Here is a 19962-nt window from a genome sequence, read left to right as displayed (position 1 = left end):
TCCCTGCAGCTGTTAGTGATTTTGAAGCAAAATGCTAATTAAATTTCACAAAGAATTACAGTATTAAAGACATGGACTGAAAACAGACAATATCACACATACAAACACACAAACAAATATAGCTGTGATCTGGACACATCATGCTCAAAGAGTGAGGTGGAGGTTTGCATAGCTGGCTTTTTGTGCTCAGTCTATACCAATCCCTAGGAAAAATATTTTGACGACTGCTTTCTGATGAATCTACCTTGTTTATATCTTTAGCTTCTAGCCATTCAAACACAAACATATCATTCTTCACACAGTAACCACTACATAATGGCTGATGTATGTATGGGTGCACAGTTCTACACAATGTTTGTGACTGCATGTGGAAACAAAACAATATGAATGTAATGACAATTATGCCTTTACATTTACATGTTTATATGTACCTTATTTAAATGAAACGAGCTAAACTACAATGTGCATGTGGCTGCAATGGACACTAAAGTGGCTAAAGAAGCAGTTTCTGATGCCAAAAAGTCACACTATTCTACTCTAATGAGCTGATGAGTTGTGTTTAAGCAGATGTGCTCGATTAATAATGACAATAAGGATGATGTTGATGACATGATATCAGGCATGTTGTAGAAAAAAGGAATGATTTAGATTTCACACCATGCTATTAATTTTTTATAACTGTTAAATAAGACAATGTCTGTGAGATGTATGAACGTGGTGATGAATGTTAAACCACACGTGACAGGCAACATAAAAACACACAAAAATGATTCACTCGCTCTAGCTCACACATACACACTGCTGTAGCATATCTCTAGCACACTGACAATACTTGACCATAACGAAGACCACTATTCAAAGCAATATAATTCAGAAGCATTTCAAGACAAGCTTTTTGCTGTTGAAGCTCGTTTGGCAAAGTTGAACACTGCTGTCACTGTGGACTTTCTTTTGCCCCTCTAACTCTACCTTGCGCTTCTCCTCTTTGGCCAGCTGCTCCTCCAGTTGTTGCAAGTGTGTGGCAGAACTGTCACACAGTTGAGTGTAGGTGGCCGTCAGCTCATCCAGCTGGGAGACCACCTGTGCGCGCTCTTCAGGAGACAGCCTAAAGATAAATGTGCTTCATTAATAACAATGTATGCGTTTGTGTTTGAGTAAGTGCATACATATTTGACATTTATATGGATATAGTGCAGTTGTTCTTAAACTATTATATACAGAACAACCCCAAGTGGCCTGGGGTTACTGTAAACTAAAAATATTAAGACTTTTTTTTTAGTTGTAGCAAATGTGACCTGGAATAAATGCTCTGACATTGATTGATCTGACTTGGCAGCACTTGGTCTGAAGAGTCTGAGAACCGCTGTTGAAGGTCGTATAGTGCAAACTCACTTGCTGGCCTGTTTTGACATCAGGAAGACTTGGGTGCTCCTGATAGCTTCAGCAACTTCCTCTTTTTTAGCTGCTAACTGCTCACTAATAGCCTAGAAGTTAGACAGATACAGTATTTTCAAAGCCACTTAACACATACAATCTACTCAGTGTTGACTGATACACTACTGTCTGTAGAGTACTTAAAAATAGATAATATTCTAATAGACAACACTTGAAATGTACCTGCTGTGCAGCAAGTGACGGCTCGGCAGATCTGCCAGCACGCTCCTGTAGGCCCTTGACCCAGCCGAGCAGCTCTGAGACCTGGCCCACTCGTGCCTGCCTCTCCTCTTCCACCTCTTTCTGTACCACAAAGGGGAAACATTTTCATTAAGCAAACATTTTATGATGAAATCTGATGTTGTCTTTATTATGCAAATACTTGTGCATGTATACAGTAGGTAAAAAAACTTAAAGTAGGAGGATTAGAAAAGCATAACACACCTCTTCCTCCTCTAGTCGTCGTAGTGCATCACTAATATACTTGACATGTTGTGTTGTCAGTGTAACCAGAGCTGTGTATCGCGTGCGTAAATCCATAAACTAAGACACAGTAGAAAATTGTGATTAAAGCATTTGATGTCAACATGAAAACTAATATAAATCTCAAATTAATGTCATATGAGCCTGGTTTTTCTGCATTTACCTCCTGTGTGATGACATCTGATGAAGAGTGCATCCTCCTTCTTTTCACAGGAGACTTTTGGGTTGATTCAACAAAAGCTCTGAATGTCATAAGCTGGAGTTCATAGTCCTAATGCATAAAATAGAAGAAAGAGAAGAAATATATATTGTGTAGCAAGTGTTTATGTTTCCATTTCTCCATAATGACTAGCAGTAAGCAGTAGCCGACACTAGTCACTTTGACAGAGTGCTTACCTTAACAGCAGCGCAGTACTGTTTAGAGTACGTCTGGCATTCATCCAGTTTGACCTGGTTCTGTTCTATCTCAGCCACCAAGGCCTACAGAAGAACAGATACTGAATCAAACACTGATCTGTTTTACAACACGTGGAAGTATTCATCAATATAAGTGTCGCCTCTCACCGTTTGCTGTGCGAGCTGCTCTGACAAAGCTCTGCTGTCCGTCTGCTCGGGTTGTGTGTTCTCCTGTTTTTCGGTGGTCTCCTCTATCCAGCGGATGAGAGAGGTGTGGCCTTCTCTGTACTGCTGCAGCACCGAACCCAGCATCTCCAGATCCGCTTGCCTGTAGGACATTATGATTTGTGTTATAATCTGGAATATTACCAAAAATATTGGTAGTTTGACTTTGAAACAACTCACCGTGTCTCCATTTGCCTGCTCACTCCGCTCCACCTCTCTGTGAGCTGTTGTGCTTTCTCCTGGTAGCGGTCCAGTTCAGGGCTACGGTCAGGGTGCAGTTGGTTGAGCTGGTTTCCGACCTCTCTAGCCTGCTGGACCTCTAAACTCAGACTCTTGAATATGTGATTCTGCTCCTCCAGCTCTGAATGCCATTTCTGCAACAGCGTGACATACAGAGTATGAAATGCAATCAAAAAGTTAACAGTAAAGTCGCCTTTCCACTGTCTCTAACAAACAACAGACTGGAAGTTATTCATTTTCAGAGCTACGTGGAATTTTGATGATATGCATCTGCAGTTTTCAGATCTGATTTGAGCTTTGGGTATATTGAAACTGAACTTTTGCAACTGAACGCACCAATCAGTTGTGAGTTATTCCAATTAAAACTATGAGCATGAGGTTGGAATTAGGCCTACCAATAATTTTGAAGTATTCTTTAAACACCATGTTATTCTTTAAAGGAGTCATGATTCATTGATCTTTTGACATATAGGAGGTCATTGAACTATAAAAACATCCTGTAAGTTTCAGAACTCAAAACTTTCTCGTTAGTCTAAAAACAGCTTATATTGAAGCCAATCTGCCAAAAAGAGAGGTTGTGGAATGTGCCACTTTATGACGTAATAGTGTGGCTAAACCCCGCCGCCGCAGAAGAAGATCAACATCTGCTTCTACATCACTGCCTGTTTAGCCCCGCCCACCGATTCATGCATGTAGTAGGTAAATAATGAGAGAGGGAATGCAGGTCTATGCAGAAACCAAGCGATAAAGATGGCTCCCAAGACAACAAGACACTGTGCAGTGCCAAGTTGTGGAAAAACAGTCTTTGCATTGCCTTCCTTCTGATCCTAACATTCAGAAATGAACTTTGGATTAACTTTATTTGAAGATCAAGACTGCATGAGTAAGAACTTGGTGTTTTGTTCACTTCATTTTACTACGGATTAGTTTAGAAAAAACAAGGCACAATTCAACGCAGTTTTTTCAGAGATTGAAACTAAGACGATGCTGTGCTGACTATATTGAATCCGACAGTCATGTCGCAACACACAAGTGTGAGTAACTGTTTTTATTACTTGCTCACTTTTGCTTTGTCTGTTAAACAGAGTATTTATGCATTTTTGACCTAAATCACAGCAGCATCCATCTATGAAGGATGTACGCTGTCAAACAGCTGGTTTCCGACCTCTCTAGCCTGCTGGACCTCTAAACTCAGACTCTTGAATATGTGATTCTGCTCCTCCAGCTCTGAATGCCATTTCTGCAACAGCGTGACATACAGAGTATGAAATGCAATCAAAAAGTTAACAGTAAAGTCACCTTTCCACTGTCTCTAACAAACAACAGACTGGAAGTTATTCATTTTCAGAGCTACGTGGAATTTTGATGATATGCATCTGCAGTTTTCAGATCTGATTTGAGCTTTGGGTATATTGAAACTGAACTTTTGCAACTGAACGCACCAATCAGTTGTGAGTTATTCCAATTAAAACTATGAGCATGAGGTTGGAATTAGGCCTACCAATAATTTTGAAGTATTCTTTAAACACCATGTTATTCTTTAAAGGAGTCATGATTCATTGATCTTTTGACATATAGGAGGTCATTGAACTATAAAAACATCCTGTAAGTTTCAGAACTCAAAACTTTCTCGTTAGTCTAAAAACAGCTTATATTGAAGCCAATCTGCCAAAAAGAGAGGTTGTGGAATGTGCCACTTTATGACGTAATAGTGTGGCTAAACCCCGCCGCCGCAGAAGAAGATCAACATCTGCTTCTACATCACTGCCTGTTTAGCCCCGCCCACCGATTCATGCATGTAGTAGGTAAATAATGAGAGAGGGAATGCAGGTCTATGCAGAAACCAAGCGATAAAGATGGCTCCCAAGACAACAAGACACTGTGCAGTGCCAAGTTGTGGAAAAACAGTCTTTGCATTGCCTTCCTTCTGATCCTAACATTCAGAAATGAACTTTGGATTAACTTTATTTGAAGATCAAGACTGCATGAGTAAGAACTTGGTGTTTTGTTCACTTCATTTTACTACGGATTAGTTTAGAAAAAACAAGGCACAATTCAACGCAGTTTTTTCAGAGATTGAAACTAAGACGATGCTGTGCTGACTATATTGAATCCGACAGTCATGTCGCAACACACAAGTGTGAGTAACTGTTTTTATTACTTGCTCACTTTTGCTTTGTCTGTTAAACAGAGTATTTATGCATTTTTGACCTAAATCACAGCAGCATCCATCTATGAAGGATGTACGCTGTCAAACATACACAACGGTTAGCCAATCATAGCAGTGGGCGTTTACTTCCGACTCGAGTCTACAACCTGACACGTGTATTCAAACAGAGCCTTCTGATGAGGGGGGTTAAAAACAGGACAGAAAATAGCCTATTACTTCTAAATGATGTTGAAATCTTGATAACATTATAAGGGGACCTCAGAGAACAGTACAAAATAATAAAAAAGGCAGTTCATGAAAATGGGAGAATGTGATCATGTCCAAAACAATTTTTTGCCCTAGAAAATGTACTATGCAGTCATTTGTTTGTGTGGACATATTCATACTTTTATTATTCACCCATTTAAGCTTGGTGAATAAGCAGAAGGTAACTGTTTTTGCACAACGATTTTGAAAGTAATGTGCAACTGCCACTAGGGGGCAAAATGCAATTTTAGTGAATGTCAGAGATAGTGGAAAAGCAATCTATTTCTTTTGAGGTAGCAAAATCCTGACTTGTTTTTGTGTTTAAGAGAAATGTTTTTGAATAAAACAAATATGTGACCCTGGACCACAAAACCAGTCATAAGGGTCAATTTTCAGAAATTGAGATGTACATATCATCTGAAAGCTGAATAAATAAGCTTTCCATTGATGTATGGTTTGTTAGGATAGGACAATATTTGGCCGAGATACAACTATTTGAAAATCTGGAATCTGAGGGTGAAAAAAAAATAAAAATACTGAGAAAATCGCCTTTAAAGTTGTTCAAATGAAGTTCTTAGCAATGCAAATTACTAATCAAAAATTAAGTTTTGATATATTTATGGTAGGAAATTTACAAAATATCTTCATGGAACATGATCTTTACTTAATATCCTAATGATTTTTGGCATAAAAGAAAAAGACTGGTTTTGTGGCCCAAGGTCACATATTGTCTTATAAGGATAATATCATATGAACAAATATTGCTTTGGCGATTAGTTGGTTTGGTTGAGATATTAGTCAACTGCTAGCTATGAATGTGTCTGAATATATGAATGTGTCTGCGTCTCTCACATTTAACTGCTCTCCCAAGGCCTGGATTGCAGCAGTATCAGCGGGGACAATATCCTCTTCACTCAGTCGACTCTCATACTTTTTCACTTGACTTTCTGCAGCCTGCAGGCTTCTCATCAACACATCAACCGTCTTCAATCTGGCAGATGCAGAGAAACAGACACTCAAATTATGGTTGTCCCTAAGGCTAAACAAGCCTTGATGACTAATAAGAGTACATGAATACATGAATTGAAATGACTTTGTGTACTAACTTTTGCAGATAAACAGAGGAGAGGGAGTTGAGTTTCTCTATGTGCTCTACAGCCAGGTTGAGCTCAGAGCGTAGGACAGGCACACTGGAAGAGGTAGGTTTCTCCTCAAAGAAGCTCACGCAGCGACGAGACACTTCACCCAAATCTGACTGAAGACCTTTCAGATCCTGCTGCAGCTTCTGGAAAACCATTAAAAGATTCTTCAGATTACATTTATTTTTTCTTCAGACTACATGCAATTTAAATGACATTTGCAGCTTCTAGTCCATGTAATGTAGCTAGTCCTAAAAGTTGACAAAATGAACTGCTAAATTAAATGAAATAAAAAAAATATTGAAATGACTGAAAATAAAAACTGAAAATTAAACAAACATGCACATTTAAGCCAGTCTTTCTCTTCTAGAAAAAAATAAAAAAAATATTGATGACTCAACTTGCATATATATATATATATATATATATATATAATATAAATAGTATACTATGAATTTATATCAGTGCGACATATTTCAACAACTGAAAGAAAACTGTGATAGTAAAATCACTGAATGAGGTCACTATTGTTATTGCTAACTAAAACTAAAACTTTTAAATCATTTTCGGTAACTGAAATAAAGCTGAAATAAAATGAAATATAAACATCAGATAACTGAGGCAACTAACTGAAAAACATTTAAGTTGAAGTACTAAAAATGACTTAATTCAAATAAATTACAGCTATACAGACATAACAGATGAAAAAAAAAACATAACAAAACTACTCTAGCAATAATGAAAATTGAAAACAAAGATAAAAGCTAATTCAAAACATTAATACATATTACAATAGTCTATAAATAATACCACAAAACTTGTAAACTATAACTATAAACAATTTGATCACTGTTAGTAACACATACTGCAGTGTTCTGATTTTTGTAGAATTTACAGTATTTTCCATAATTGCAGATACTATGGACTGCTTTATTTATGTGCATCAGCTAAAAACTGTTGTGCAGATTGGAACTAATACACAGTTATTGCGGTGATTGACCAGTAGAGGGAGTAGTTGTGCTGATCACTCCTCACCTCTTGCTCTGCTATGTGAACTGCATTGTCTGCGACTTCTGATATTGTGCTGGGGTGTGGAGTCTGCAAAGAGTGAAAAATTTAAGGGGGTCTGAATACTTTCCGTACCCACTGTATATATGCGCTATTTCACATTAACAATGTACAGGACGCCTGAGGTAAAGCAGGGGTCCCTTGTGTGCAGGGCCAGGCCAGAGAGCAAAGGTCAGAGGAGGAGAACGGTCGGCAATAGTACCTGAGAGTTGGCCTTGCCCAGCCCCGCAGACACACATAAAGAGGAAGGGAGAAGGAGGGGAACAGAGAGAGAAAGACGGGGGTCAATGGAGGGAAAAAGGAAAAGGAGGAACATTGGGGGAGGGCAGAGAAAAGGGGGGGTGGGACGGGGATAGGGAGGGAGAAAAAGATTACTTTTGGGCATTTAGCAGACCTCGCCTGACTGAGATAATATGATCAGGAAAAGAAACAGGGCCACAGCTGGGAGAGTGAATGAGCGTTTATGAGTATTCTGCATTCAAATTAATATTCAATAAATGACAGCATCTCATTTCATAATTTAAATAGAGTATGTCATGTGTGAATGAAGAGCGTCATATATTCAGATTGGCAGATTAGACATGCTATAGCATGTCTGTTCATCACTCATGATATGCCACACCCCCACTTTCCCAGAAATCTTTGCTAACAGCTAAATGGGCAAACATAGGACAGATCTTCTGGATATATTTTGGTCAATGGCACCTTTTCCCATTATACTTGCCTTCACAGTTCCAGGGTGGTTTATGACTAAATATGTGTGGACAGACTCTGGCTAGTGATGTAAAAGCTAAAATACTTTTTGTTCAGGTGGGGTAGGAGTGGGCTACAAACGTAAAACTCAGAAAAACTGAATTAGGATCACTTTAATATCCCAAATGTGATCTTAGCTCAGTTCTCAAGAGCAAAAAGATCAATGCAGGGTTGAGATGTGGTAAATTAAGGCAAAGCAAATTGTGATGGTGAGATATCTGGAGCATGTTATACCTCTATTTGTCGGTAGTCACAGATGACACGAATTGGTGTGGTGGTGCCTAGGTTACTATCTGCACTGCGTGGACGGAGCTGGACTACAGACTTGGCTCGGCCTACAAGGCTGGCCACTGTGCTGCGGTATTCAATCAATTGTTCTTTCTCCTCCTGAAAAATAAAACATAAGAAAGTCAATCAAGCAGCCAAACAGATAACAGCAGTAAAATATGGTTCAATAAACTCAATTCAATAAATATTTAAATGCATTAATCAGAATATTTCAAATAATCTGTTTGAATTCAGCCTCTGCATAGTCAGCATAATTAGATTTTCTTCCATTAATACTTGTTTTTCCTTGCCCGTGTTAAACAAACTCAACGTAAACGTGCTTTCATGATGATAAATATTTGTTTTCTCTCACTATAATAGATTAATGACTTTTGAAATAGCTTTAAGAAAATGAAAGGCCATCACTGATATTCTTTCCTGGGTTATTATTTGCTTAGCTTTCATTGTGCTAAAATTAATGAGTATGTGGTATGACACTTCCATGAAAAGCTCATGAGGGACTCATTAGTTCTGACTTTGGGAAGCAGAGGCCGACAGGAAGAGCTAATAACATTACACTCGCTGCAAGAATTTAACATGTGATATTAAATTTGACTGCATATCAGCATGGGGTTAGAATTTATCAAATCCACAAAGGATTTTCAGAGCTACAAAGAAGGTGAAATTATGGCAAACAAGCCAAACCTTATTTGAGGGCTATCAATTGTTACTTGGCATATCAACATTTTTTTGAGACATCAAATGCTTAATTAAAATCATCCCCAGGGAGAGCAAGAAAAAGTGGTTCAAATTTATGTCTAACATAAATATTTTAAATAACTAAAAGTATGCCTAATTCTGAACAAACGTTTGATGATGCTTGTTTAATTATGAGCTAATGCAACAATTCTAGAACATTTTCTTAATATGATGGCATGATTACTTTTTTGTTTTTAAAGAAAAAAAACAAGCATTTAATTAGTCGCATGTTAATTGGAAAAAATAGTAATAATAGTATTAAGTACAGTACATTTTTTAAATATTAAACTCAGCTGTGTGAATAACAGCCAGTGCTGGTGGATCACTAGGAATTAGTGTTATTCTTACTCATTTGTACTTAATATATATATATATTTTTTTTTTAAGAAGATAATCTATCCCAGCTTCGATCTAATTTTTAACTGCATTCATTCCCTTGTTGAACTCCAATGCACTTGTGCCAGACTGGGTCTCTCTTCCGTATGGCCAGAGAGGATATGCCCATCGCTCTGCCTGCTCTTGTGCAACTCCTCTCTCATAGTGCCATCTGTCACATGTGAGGACACTCACCACCTCCTGTGCACTCACTGTGCTCAAATATTCACATTCCTTAACTACGTATAAAGCATAAAATCTCCTACGACCAGCGCTATTTCAGCATAATCAGAATTTTTATGCAATAAATAAAAATAAAATACGTAAAATATGTTTAAAGCTGTTTTTTTTTTAAAATAAGAAGAAAGACCCACCATGGAGTCCTGCAGCAGGTCTTCCAGTCTACCGAGTCTACTGTTCTTATCACAGGTGTACTGTCTCTTAATGGTGTCTTGTAGTTGACGTAGATAGCTTTCACAGTCCCGTGCATCACTCGTAAACTATTAAACAAAAACATGTCATTAAAACCCCATGTTAAAAATGTCATTTTGAATATTCCATTGAAAAGTACCTGGAAGTAGGCAGTGTTGTCCTTGAGATGCTGCTCCACACATATGCAGAGCTCTTTGATCCACTGCCACTGCGTCTGCAGGGCAGCACTGTAAGCCTGTGATCAGAGGGTCAACAGGTCACGACTGAGTTCCAAATCTGATATCAAACTATGGCTGTTTTTACACTGGCACAAAAAAATCCGATTTTTTGCTCACATCTGACACAGATCGGAATTTGTTGCACACATGTAAACACAAAAATCTGCACGAGATCCGATTATTTCTGCATCCGATCTGGGCCATTTCCGAATGTGGATTTTAATTGGATACATATCCAATATCTCCTTCTTTATGCACCAAGAGCTTGTAACACTCCAAAGAGAAAGGAAAAATTGAAATCGCATCATATGACCCCTTTAATTCATTGGAATTCATTTAAATAAATATCACCTTGGCGCTACTTCATTTCAATAAAGAATTCTACCTCTAACGAGCTGTAGATAAAATAATAAATGAAAATTACTGTTATTTTCCAGTCTTTATCTGTTCAGTCAGATTTTGTGCTGCAAAACATCCATGCCAGCTGTTGTCCATGCTGGTAAATAATAATGGCCACTCGACGTGAATTCTATAAATCATTTTAATAGCACAGCAATTCAAGACCCGAGGGTCTTCCATGTGCATAGTAAAGCGATCACTGACAATCTTTTTTTCGAGAATTAATGTAAACACAGATATCGGATACCAGTTGTCAGTGTTGGGGGTAACGCATTACAAGTAACGCGAGTTACGTAATCAGATTACTTTTTTCAAGTAACTAGTAAAGTAACACATTACTTTTTAATTTACAAGAAAATATCTGAGTTACTTTTTCAAATAAGTAACGCAAGTTACTTTTTTATTTCCAATTTACTGATTGACAGCTCTCCTGTCCCCATGTTGAGAGAAATCAGAAGATGTTAATGTAGTTCTAAAATAAATATGAATATGCATTAATTCATCTCACTCACAAAAAAAAAACCCCACAGATTCAGTATTCCTCAAAATGAATAAAAATAATGCAACTCAGAATATGACGCAAACCTGCAATAATTAAATGTTAAACAACACAAATATCCTTTATGTATTTAACCCCATTCTATTAACCAATGTCTTTGCTTCTGACCTTCGATGATCCAGTTCAACTATACTATTAAGCAAAAATTACTCTAGACAACATTTGTGTGTCTTTTTTTATTACTGAAGTGTGTTGAAATTACTTCTTCTGCATTCTACTGTACGGACGTAAATTTACTTTCCCTTCAGCCTGAGGCTTATTCATTTCACTTTTGGTGTGAAAAGGCTTTTATATTTGCCAAAAATATAACTTTTTTATTTTAAAAACAAACAAGCAAGCCCTGTCCAGATTTAAAACGTAATTAGTTACTTTTTTATGTAACTAATGCATTAGTTTATGTAACTAATATTGTAATGCATTACTTTTAAAAGTAATGCATTACAATATTAGTTACATAAACTAATGCATTAGTTTATGTAACTAATATTGTAATGCATTACTTTTAAAAGTAATGCATTACAATATTAGTTACATAAACTAATGCATTAGTTTATGTAACTAATATTGTAATGCATTACTTTTAAAAGTAATGCATTACAATATTAGTTACATAAACTAATGCATTAGTTTATGTAACTAATATTGTAATGCATTACTTTTAAAAGTAATGCATTACAATATTAGTTACATAAACTAATGCATTAGTTTATGTAACTAATATTGTAATGCATTACTTTTAAAAGTAATGCATTACAATATTAGTTACATAAACTAATGCATTAGTTTATGTAACTAATATTGTAATGCATTACTTTTAAAAGTAATGCATTACAATATTAGTTACATAAACTAATGCATTAGTTTATGTAACTAATATTGTAATGCATTACTTTTAAAAGTAATGCATTACAATATTAGTTACATAAACTAATGCATTAGTTTATGTAACTAATATTGTAATGCATTACTTTTAAAAGTAATGCATTACAATATTAGTTACATAAACTAATGCATTAGTTTATGTAACTAATATTGTAATGCATTACTTTTAAAAGTAATGCATTACAATATTAGTTACATAAACTAATGCATTAGTTTATGTAACTAATATTGTAATGCATTACTTTTAAAAGTAATGCATTACAATATTAGTTACATAAACTAATGCATTAGTTTATGTAACTAATATTGTAATGCATTACTTTTAAAAGTAATGCATTACAATATTAGTTACATAAACTAATGCATTAGTTTATGTAACTAATATTGTAATGCATTACTTTTAAAAGTAATGCATTACAATATTAGTTACATAAACTAATGCATTAGTTTATGTAACTAATATTGTAATGCATTACTTTTAAAAGTAATGCATTACAATATTAGTTACATAAACTAATGCATTAGTTTATGTAACTAATATTGTAATGCATTACTTTTAAAAGTAACTTTCCCCAACACTGCCAGTTGTGTCTGAAGTGAATGTAAACAGGTGGGCCAAAAAAAAATCAGACATGGTCAAAAGATCAGATCTGTGCATTAAGACTTGCAGTGTAAATGCAGCCTATTTTTAGGTCAGTGAGTGAAGATTGTTCATATTGGTCAACAGCTCACCTCCACTGTTTGTTTGGCTGGGTGGTTCTCATGACACAGGCGATCAGCTGTCTCCTGGAGAGAGCGCATCACTTCCTGTTTTTCCTCCAGCTCTGACCTCATGTCCTAAGAGAGAGTAAGGAGAATTTGAGATATTGCTCAAATCCAAAACAACGTAATGTCCAACTGTAACAACATTAAAATCACCTAATCTAATTTGTAAATGCATTTTATTGATCTTATTGTGAAAGATTCATCAAATCCATTCCAAAATCCAATCAACAACCACTGCACAGAACCAGGTACTGCTCTACATTTCTTGTTTTTTGATAATCCATTAAACTCATTTGTATGTCAAAAGGCAAAAAACATCTCTAAATCAGTAAAGGAAGATGTAGTGGCCAGAGGTAGTATGATGACTACTGCATCTTTCTATAGATGGAGTCTTACAGCATATTGCTCTCTTTTGGCAGCCATGTTGGTGCTGCTGTCGCTCCAGTCGAAGGCCAGCTCCTCCTCCTCCCTCTCATTGAGCCAGATCAGCTCCTCAGTGCAGTGGGACACAAAAGCTCGAAGGCTCTCTAGGCAGCGCAGTCGCCATGACGAATGTTCCTGCGACAACACAAAACAACATACATAACATTGCCCATATGACACGGGCAACCGCTCAGTCTGGTGCTTTTCCCGAGGTAAGCAAAGCACCCTTGGCGAATTGGCCTCACAGGTCTTTTGAACAATTGCAGGTTTTCATGGAAAATTGATTCGGTTAAATTAAGGAGACATGTGTGGCTGTGGATTTATAGTCAAGAGCAGGTGTTTTACAGCACTCTTATGCATGTCACACTCAAGCATTCAGTATTCTGCTTTTGTAAGGACACACTCTGTCACACCCTAATGAGATTAGAAAACAGTAATATCCATAATGCACTGTATAATGAACTCAAATACACTCACATATGCCTGCTTATCATAATGCTAAAGCAGAAAAACTCACCAGCAGTTTGCAATACTGGTTCTCCAGCTTGGATAGAGTCTCAGAGTAACTGCTATGTAAATTAGGTGAGACCCTTGACTGGGGGAGAGAGAACATGAAGAAATAAATTATTGCTTATGTAAAAGCATGCAGTATTGCTCCTGGAGTCTATTCACACCACTTCTAATTTTGGACCCTGCATACAACCATTCATGAGCTTTACTCAGGCCTAAATGTTTTTTCAGAGTCACAAATTGTATTGCATTGCTGAGACTACATCAGAATGTGTGTGAGAGGTGTGTGACAGTTCATGTACCTCATAGTTTCGAGCCTCTTTGAGGCTATTCAGAAGATCTTCCACTGCTGTGTGAATGATGTGGTGGTCTTGCAGGTGCTGATCTACAGAGGGTAGATCAGAACCCCACTCGGCTCGCTCCAGCAGGTCCTGCGTCTCTTCCACCCACCCCAGCAGCTCGTAGATGAAGCGCAGACTGCCTTCGTCCTCAGATGAAGACATGGCTACCAGGTCTGCACGAGACATCGGCCGTCTGAGCAGGGACGCCGCAGCACCCACTGCACCCAGAAGTGTCTGTGCTCCCAGTGTAGCCAGACCGCCTGAGGAACCCTTCTGACCCACATGCTCTCCCAGCAGACCCCCTGTGGAGAAATGACCCTTCCTGTACACACTGGCACACTGCAGGCGCAAAGAAACCAGCTCCTCCTGCAGACAGGACACCCTACAAGAGAGAAAAGACCTCAGGATCATAAATGAAAAACAAATCTTGAAAAACATGTATTGCGGTTTCTACAAAAAATATTAAGCAGCATAATGGTTTTCAACATAATAATTACAAATATTTCTTGAGCACCAAATCAGCCTATTAGAATGATATCTGAAGGATCATATGACACTGAAGACTGGACTAATGGTTGCTGAAAATTAAGGAATAAATTAGATAAATCAAATTGTAATAATATTTCACGTTTTAATGTATTTTTGATTATTTAAATACAGCCTTGGTCAACATAGGAGATGTCTTTCTAAAAATAAATATATAGTCAAACCAAAAATTATTCAGACACCAGATATAATTTTACTAGTGTGTGCAGGACACTATAGTTCATTTATGTAAGTGAGGATAGCAAAATAAAGTGAACTGTGACATATTATACCAAAAGACTCTTCATACAGTGGACTACCAGTAAAATTGATAAAAAATTTGGGACCAAAAATTATTCAGACACTTTGACCGAACCATTGTTTTGCTTACGTGTTTTTTCTTTAATTGCTAATGCAACCTTTTTACACCTCAGACTGAACAAAATTAAGCATTGCTTGGTAAGTGGTTGACCTAAATTGGCATTATCTAATTGTGTACTTAAATTTAACAGCTGACAGCTATTCAACCTAATTCATTACATACCTTTCTATCAAAGTTATCTGACATTATCAAGATGAATTTGTTCTGAAACAGTTTAACTCTGAGTTCGTGTCATATTTTATAACAATTTTCTAAACCATAGCGAATAAACTGTGATAATGTGAGAAATGTTGAAGGTGTCTCTGAATAAATTTAGGTTTGCCTGGGTAGGATAAACCCCCCAGAAATAAATTTAATAGCTCCCATTCATCCTGTGAGTCTGTTTGAAACTGGACACAGGCCAGAAGAGCAAAGCAGCCGTTCATTGGCACCAAGAGATGCTCGCCTGCATCATTCATGTCCTTTACTGCTGATGCTGAGGCCAGGCGCGCGTCCCCGCCTCGACACGCGAACGCGCCTGCATGCACGCGAACAGGAAGCAGCGCGCGCCCGTCAACACTGACGCGCTGGGGAACGGATCGCGACGCGTTTACGGACCTTTTTTCATCCCTTTGAAGGGATTTACGGTGAAATGGACTACCAGTAAAATTGATAAAAAATTTGGGACCAAAAATTATTCAGACACTTTGACCGAACCATTGTTTTGCTTAAGTGTTTTTTCTTTAATTGCTAATGCAATCTTTTTACACCTCAGACTGAACAAAATTAAGCATTGCTTGGTAAGTGGTTGACCTAAATTGTCATTATCTAATTGTGTACTTAAATTTAACAGCTGACAGCTATTCAACCTAATTCATTACATACCTTTCTATCAAAGTTATCTGACATTATCAAGATGAATTTGTTCTGAAACAGTTTAACTCTGAGTTCGTGTCATATTTTATAACAATTTTCTAAACCATAGCGAATAAACTGTGATAATGTGAGAAACGTTGAAGGTGTCTAAATACATTTTGGTTCGACTGTATAAAAAATCTTACAGACCCCAAAATTTTAAATGGTAATGGACATTCTCAAAAAGAATGGCAACAATATGAACAAAAATCTTTTGGCTGACAATTAATTGTCATACAAATAACTGGGAATAATCAATTTTAAATAACTGTCAGCAAGAATAAAATCATAGCCCTTCTTGCCTCTAATTCCGCTCTGTGGCCTGCTTTTCGCACACATTTTTTCTCCCTCTTACCTGAAAGCCAGCTGCTCCACTTGATAGTACTTCTCATCTCTGAGGACCTGCAGGTCAAGATGAAGCTGTCTGACTAAAGCCTCACAGTCCTGCAGATACATCCCCAATTCATTCTCACACCGTACCGGCTGCCCATTCTCTAGCTGAGACATGTCCTGAGGAAAGACAGAAGACAATGAAGCACAAAACATTTCTGAATGATAAATATCCAAGCAAGGTCACACTTTATTTTAAGGTCCAATTCTCGCCATTAACAAACCATTAACTACGACTTTTGCCTCAATGAACTCCTAATTTGCTGCTTATTAATAGATAGTAAAATAGTTGTTAAGTTTAAGTATTGGGTAGGATTAGGGTTGTAGAATATGTGCTTTATAAGCACTAATAAACAGTCAATATGTTAATAATAGGCACGCTAATAAGCAACTAGTTAATAGTGAGAATTGGTCCCTACACTAAAGTGTTACCCAAAACTTCTTTAGGGATTATTCTAAGGCAGCACTGCCTTTATCCTTCACAGTAGTACTAATCTATTTCTGTTTATTTCAAATACTGAAATATAGAAATCAAAATATTTAATTCTAATTAAAACTGATTATTCTACTCAGTGTTTGTGTGCTATCTAGCCTAGCAGTTAACATCAAACTCTACTCCCATACTTACAGCCTGCAAAGTGTTCTTCGCCAGCGTGAGTTTCTCCTCACAATCTAGTGCCATGTTCTGGATCTTATTGGCCTTCTGTAGGAGTAGCTCCAACCTAAGAACAAAGTTACGTACAAATGACACATTAAAAAATCCTTTCAAACAGCTACAATTCTAAATGCAGCAATCATGTCTTCTAGACGTGGACTCACTAACCTCTCCACAGCAGGCCTCAGTGCTTTCTCTCTCTCCAACATCTCCAGGATCAGTTTTCCCCATTCCTCCTCCAGATCATTAGGGTGTAGCCCTTGAGGCAGCTTAATGCGCCCGAACTCTATCCACGCCTAAACAACATCCACAAACATCAATCATTTTAACATGAAAAGATGCTTTCCTAGTGTTTTTGAGTGTGTGCATGTGTGTTCCCTTTATACTGTCAATCTTCCACCTCTCCCACATGGCAGCGTTGCGCTCTACATTAGCCTGAATCTGTTCATGTGCAGCTGTGTGCCTCTTGTGAACAGTGTCGCCTGCATTTAGCTGCAGAATCAAGGTCAGCCTCAATCTCTCTCTGTCATTCTCTTTTTATCTTCGTAAAAGTCTATCTCACCTCCAGAAGCTTGTAAAGGTGCTCGATGTGGCTCTTCTCTCTCTCCTTCGCAGGGATATCGGTTTCTTTGAAGTGGACATATTCATTGTAAAGTGCCTGGGGAAGACAACACTTTTGGTAAACAGCCAAATAAAGGACACATCAAATGGTAATTAGCAATTTAAGGCATCACAGGTTTGTTCCAGACACAATGGCTGTTTGAGTGAATATGCTGCCTTGTAAGAGACCTCTTTTTAGCACCTTCACAAAGAAAGCAATCCTAGAATGCATAGCAATAAATAATGACGTATTTTAAATAAACATTTTATTCAATACTGAAAAGTATTGGATTATTTTACCCAATATTTGTGTGTGCTGTGAATTTTGTTTATAAGAATATATTGTTCTGTTAGCTTAGCAACATGCTAACATCAAACTCTATTGAAATCAAAATTGTGAGTTCCTATTTGTGGCATATGGATGCAGATTGTTCCAAAACATTCACCAAAGCTGTATTTATTTGATCAAAAATATAGTAAAAACAGTCATATTGTTAAATATTATTACAGTTTGAAATAACCGTTTTCTATTTTTATATATTTTAAAATGTAATTTATACCGGTGATGGCAAAGCTGAATTTTCAGCATTATCACTCCAGTCTTAAGTGTGACATGATCCTTCAGAAATCATTCTAATATGCATATTTAGTGCTTAAGAAACATTTCTTATTATTAGCAATGTTGAAAACATTTGCACTGCTTAATATTTATGCAGAAACCATGCTACATATTTTTTTTTTCAGAATTCTTTGATGAATAGAAAGAACAATCTCTTGTAACATTATGAATGGCATCTTTGATCTGAATGTGTTCTTGCCAAATAAAAACAGGAATTTATTGTTGACCCAAACTTAAACCCTTCCCTTCTTCATGAAATCCAGTTCTCTTCTCTCAGCTTCTCCTTCCCTCACGTTTCTTACCTTGAGTTCCACAGGATTGTGGGGGAAGCTCCTGTTGGCCATGAGGGCCGTGTGTTGCCTGGTCCACTGCAGCAGAGAAGAGAAGCCAGACTGGTACTCTGTCCATCGCTGGTCAACCTCCTGAACAACAGAAACCATATGAGAGAAAACAAGGAACGAGAATGAAAGACAAATTACATTAAGTACATTAGAGAAAGAAGGTACGGCTTGAAGAGAGTGAGTGCACTGTGAAGTGAACATACATGAGCTGCAATGCCTTCTCCACCCTCTGGGATCTTGGGGAAAGCATCGTAGATGGAGGAGACGTACGTGATGACAGATTTCTCATCTGGCGACGGCACATCAACATCTGATGTAGAGAGAGAATAAAAAGTGAATGATGATCTAAGACCAATGGAGTTTAGCACATAATACTTCCTATATGTAGAATGGATGAAAACTAAAGACAGATACGACACCAATGTTACCTTCAGCATCTAGAAGTTGCGTTACACCTAATGACTCCGCAATCTCAAAGGCCTGTTCCAGGTTCTCACGGTTACTCTGTTGCGCAACCACTTCCATGTCAATCAGGTCCGGCCTAAAAATCACAATGCCACGAGATCATGAGGGTTAGATGCCCTAATGTCCGTCTATCCTTTTAAACTGAGCATTCATTATGCTTTAATGTGTGAACCTGTATCTGTGCAGAAGAGCGTTGAACAAGCGTCCATCGCTCCAGTTGGAGGAGAAATTGGCACAACGGAGACCGGGGTAGCCCTCTGTTGCCTGTTGACTCCATATTAGCAGCTTCTCTTTCGCCGTGAGGTCACCTGACTCACCGCTCACATAGATCTCAGAAATCTGGTAAACAGAAAGAGCTTATATTGTACCTGAACTTCATGGTTTGTATGTAAAGGGGAACTAACGTCATACTTCCACTAAAAAGTTTGAGCATTGCTAGTTTGCAAATGTATATTTTTAGGGGTAGCCACTGTAGGCCACAGCTAGGCCATGGCCCTTTCACTTATCTTTTTCCTCTACTTTCACTCGCTCTTCCTCTTGACAAAGGGAGTCAGTATCCGCAGTATCTGTCTGTGCCAGGCTGTAATCTGTATTGCTTTGTCATTCCTCTCATATGCTGCTCTTCACATCCCTGCCTGCTTCTTTTCTTGCCTAGCTAGCAAAGAACACTTTAAATCCTGGCATGAATGCAGACAGTTTTTGCGATTTCTGTTGCATATGAGAAACATCAAACGGCAAACGAAACTGAAAGCATAACGAAACAGCGCTTAGAGAGTATACTCGCCACGTCAGCACGAGCGCGAAGGTGCGCGCAGCAAAAATCAAAAACGCGCATATTGAGGAAACGATGGATGGTTTTCAAGCGAAAGTCAAGTAAAAGACCGCTTCTTAAACCAGAGAAGGTGAACATGCTGTTATTCGTGTGGGGGAAAAACATGCAAGCACCGTCACCGTTAGTTTTACTTTTCTTTTTGTTTTCATTTTTGAAAAACTTATCTTTGCTGTTT

General features: G+C 37.6%; 1 protein-coding gene across 1 annotated transcript in view; it reads right to left on the bottom strand.

Moving 5' to 3' along the window:
- Nucleotides 1-19962, bottom strand: part of LOC107724266 (microtubule-actin cross-linking factor 1-like) — a 98768-nt gene that overhangs the window by 75498 nt on the left and 3308 nt on the right. The window contains exons 2-27 of the mRNA XM_016533108.1: nucleotides 19128-19294; nucleotides 18919-19031; nucleotides 18694-18800; nucleotides 18452-18571; nucleotides 17493-17588; nucleotides 17099-17226; nucleotides 16904-16997; nucleotides 16241-16395; nucleotides 14046-14466; nucleotides 13751-13828; nucleotides 13207-13368; nucleotides 12778-12882; nucleotides 10127-10222; nucleotides 9930-10055; nucleotides 8389-8541; nucleotides 7369-7431; nucleotides 6301-6479; nucleotides 6047-6185; nucleotides 2719-2912; nucleotides 2482-2641; nucleotides 2314-2397; nucleotides 2081-2188; nucleotides 1879-1977; nucleotides 1618-1737; nucleotides 1393-1484; nucleotides 970-1105 (exon numbers count right to left, since the gene is read on the bottom strand). Of these exons, the coding sequence (XP_016388594.1) occupies nucleotides 970-1105; nucleotides 1393-1484; nucleotides 1618-1737; nucleotides 1879-1977; nucleotides 2081-2188; nucleotides 2314-2397; nucleotides 2482-2641; nucleotides 2719-2912; nucleotides 6047-6185; nucleotides 6301-6479; nucleotides 7369-7431; nucleotides 8389-8541; nucleotides 9930-10055; nucleotides 10127-10222; nucleotides 12778-12882; nucleotides 13207-13368; nucleotides 13751-13828; nucleotides 14046-14466; nucleotides 16241-16395; nucleotides 16904-16997; nucleotides 17099-17226; nucleotides 17493-17588; nucleotides 18452-18571; nucleotides 18694-18800; nucleotides 18919-19031; nucleotides 19128-19294 (3495 nt within the window). The remainder of the gene's footprint in view (nucleotides 1-969; nucleotides 1106-1392; nucleotides 1485-1617; nucleotides 1738-1878; nucleotides 1978-2080; nucleotides 2189-2313; nucleotides 2398-2481; nucleotides 2642-2718; nucleotides 2913-6046; nucleotides 6186-6300; nucleotides 6480-7368; nucleotides 7432-8388; nucleotides 8542-9929; nucleotides 10056-10126; nucleotides 10223-12777; nucleotides 12883-13206; nucleotides 13369-13750; nucleotides 13829-14045; nucleotides 14467-16240; nucleotides 16396-16903; nucleotides 16998-17098; nucleotides 17227-17492; nucleotides 17589-18451; nucleotides 18572-18693; nucleotides 18801-18918; nucleotides 19032-19127; nucleotides 19295-19962) is intronic.

This window comes from Sinocyclocheilus rhinocerous, unplaced genomic scaffold (genome assembly GCF_001515625.1).
Source record: "Sinocyclocheilus rhinocerous isolate Xijiao unplaced genomic scaffold, SAMN03320098_v1.1 scaffold574, whole genome shotgun sequence".
In the NCBI taxonomy this organism is placed as follows: Eukaryota; Metazoa; Chordata; class Actinopteri; order Cypriniformes; family Cyprinidae; genus Sinocyclocheilus; species Sinocyclocheilus rhinocerous.
Note: the sequence above shows the minus strand (reverse complement) of the source record. Positions and strands in the feature narration are given on the sequence as shown.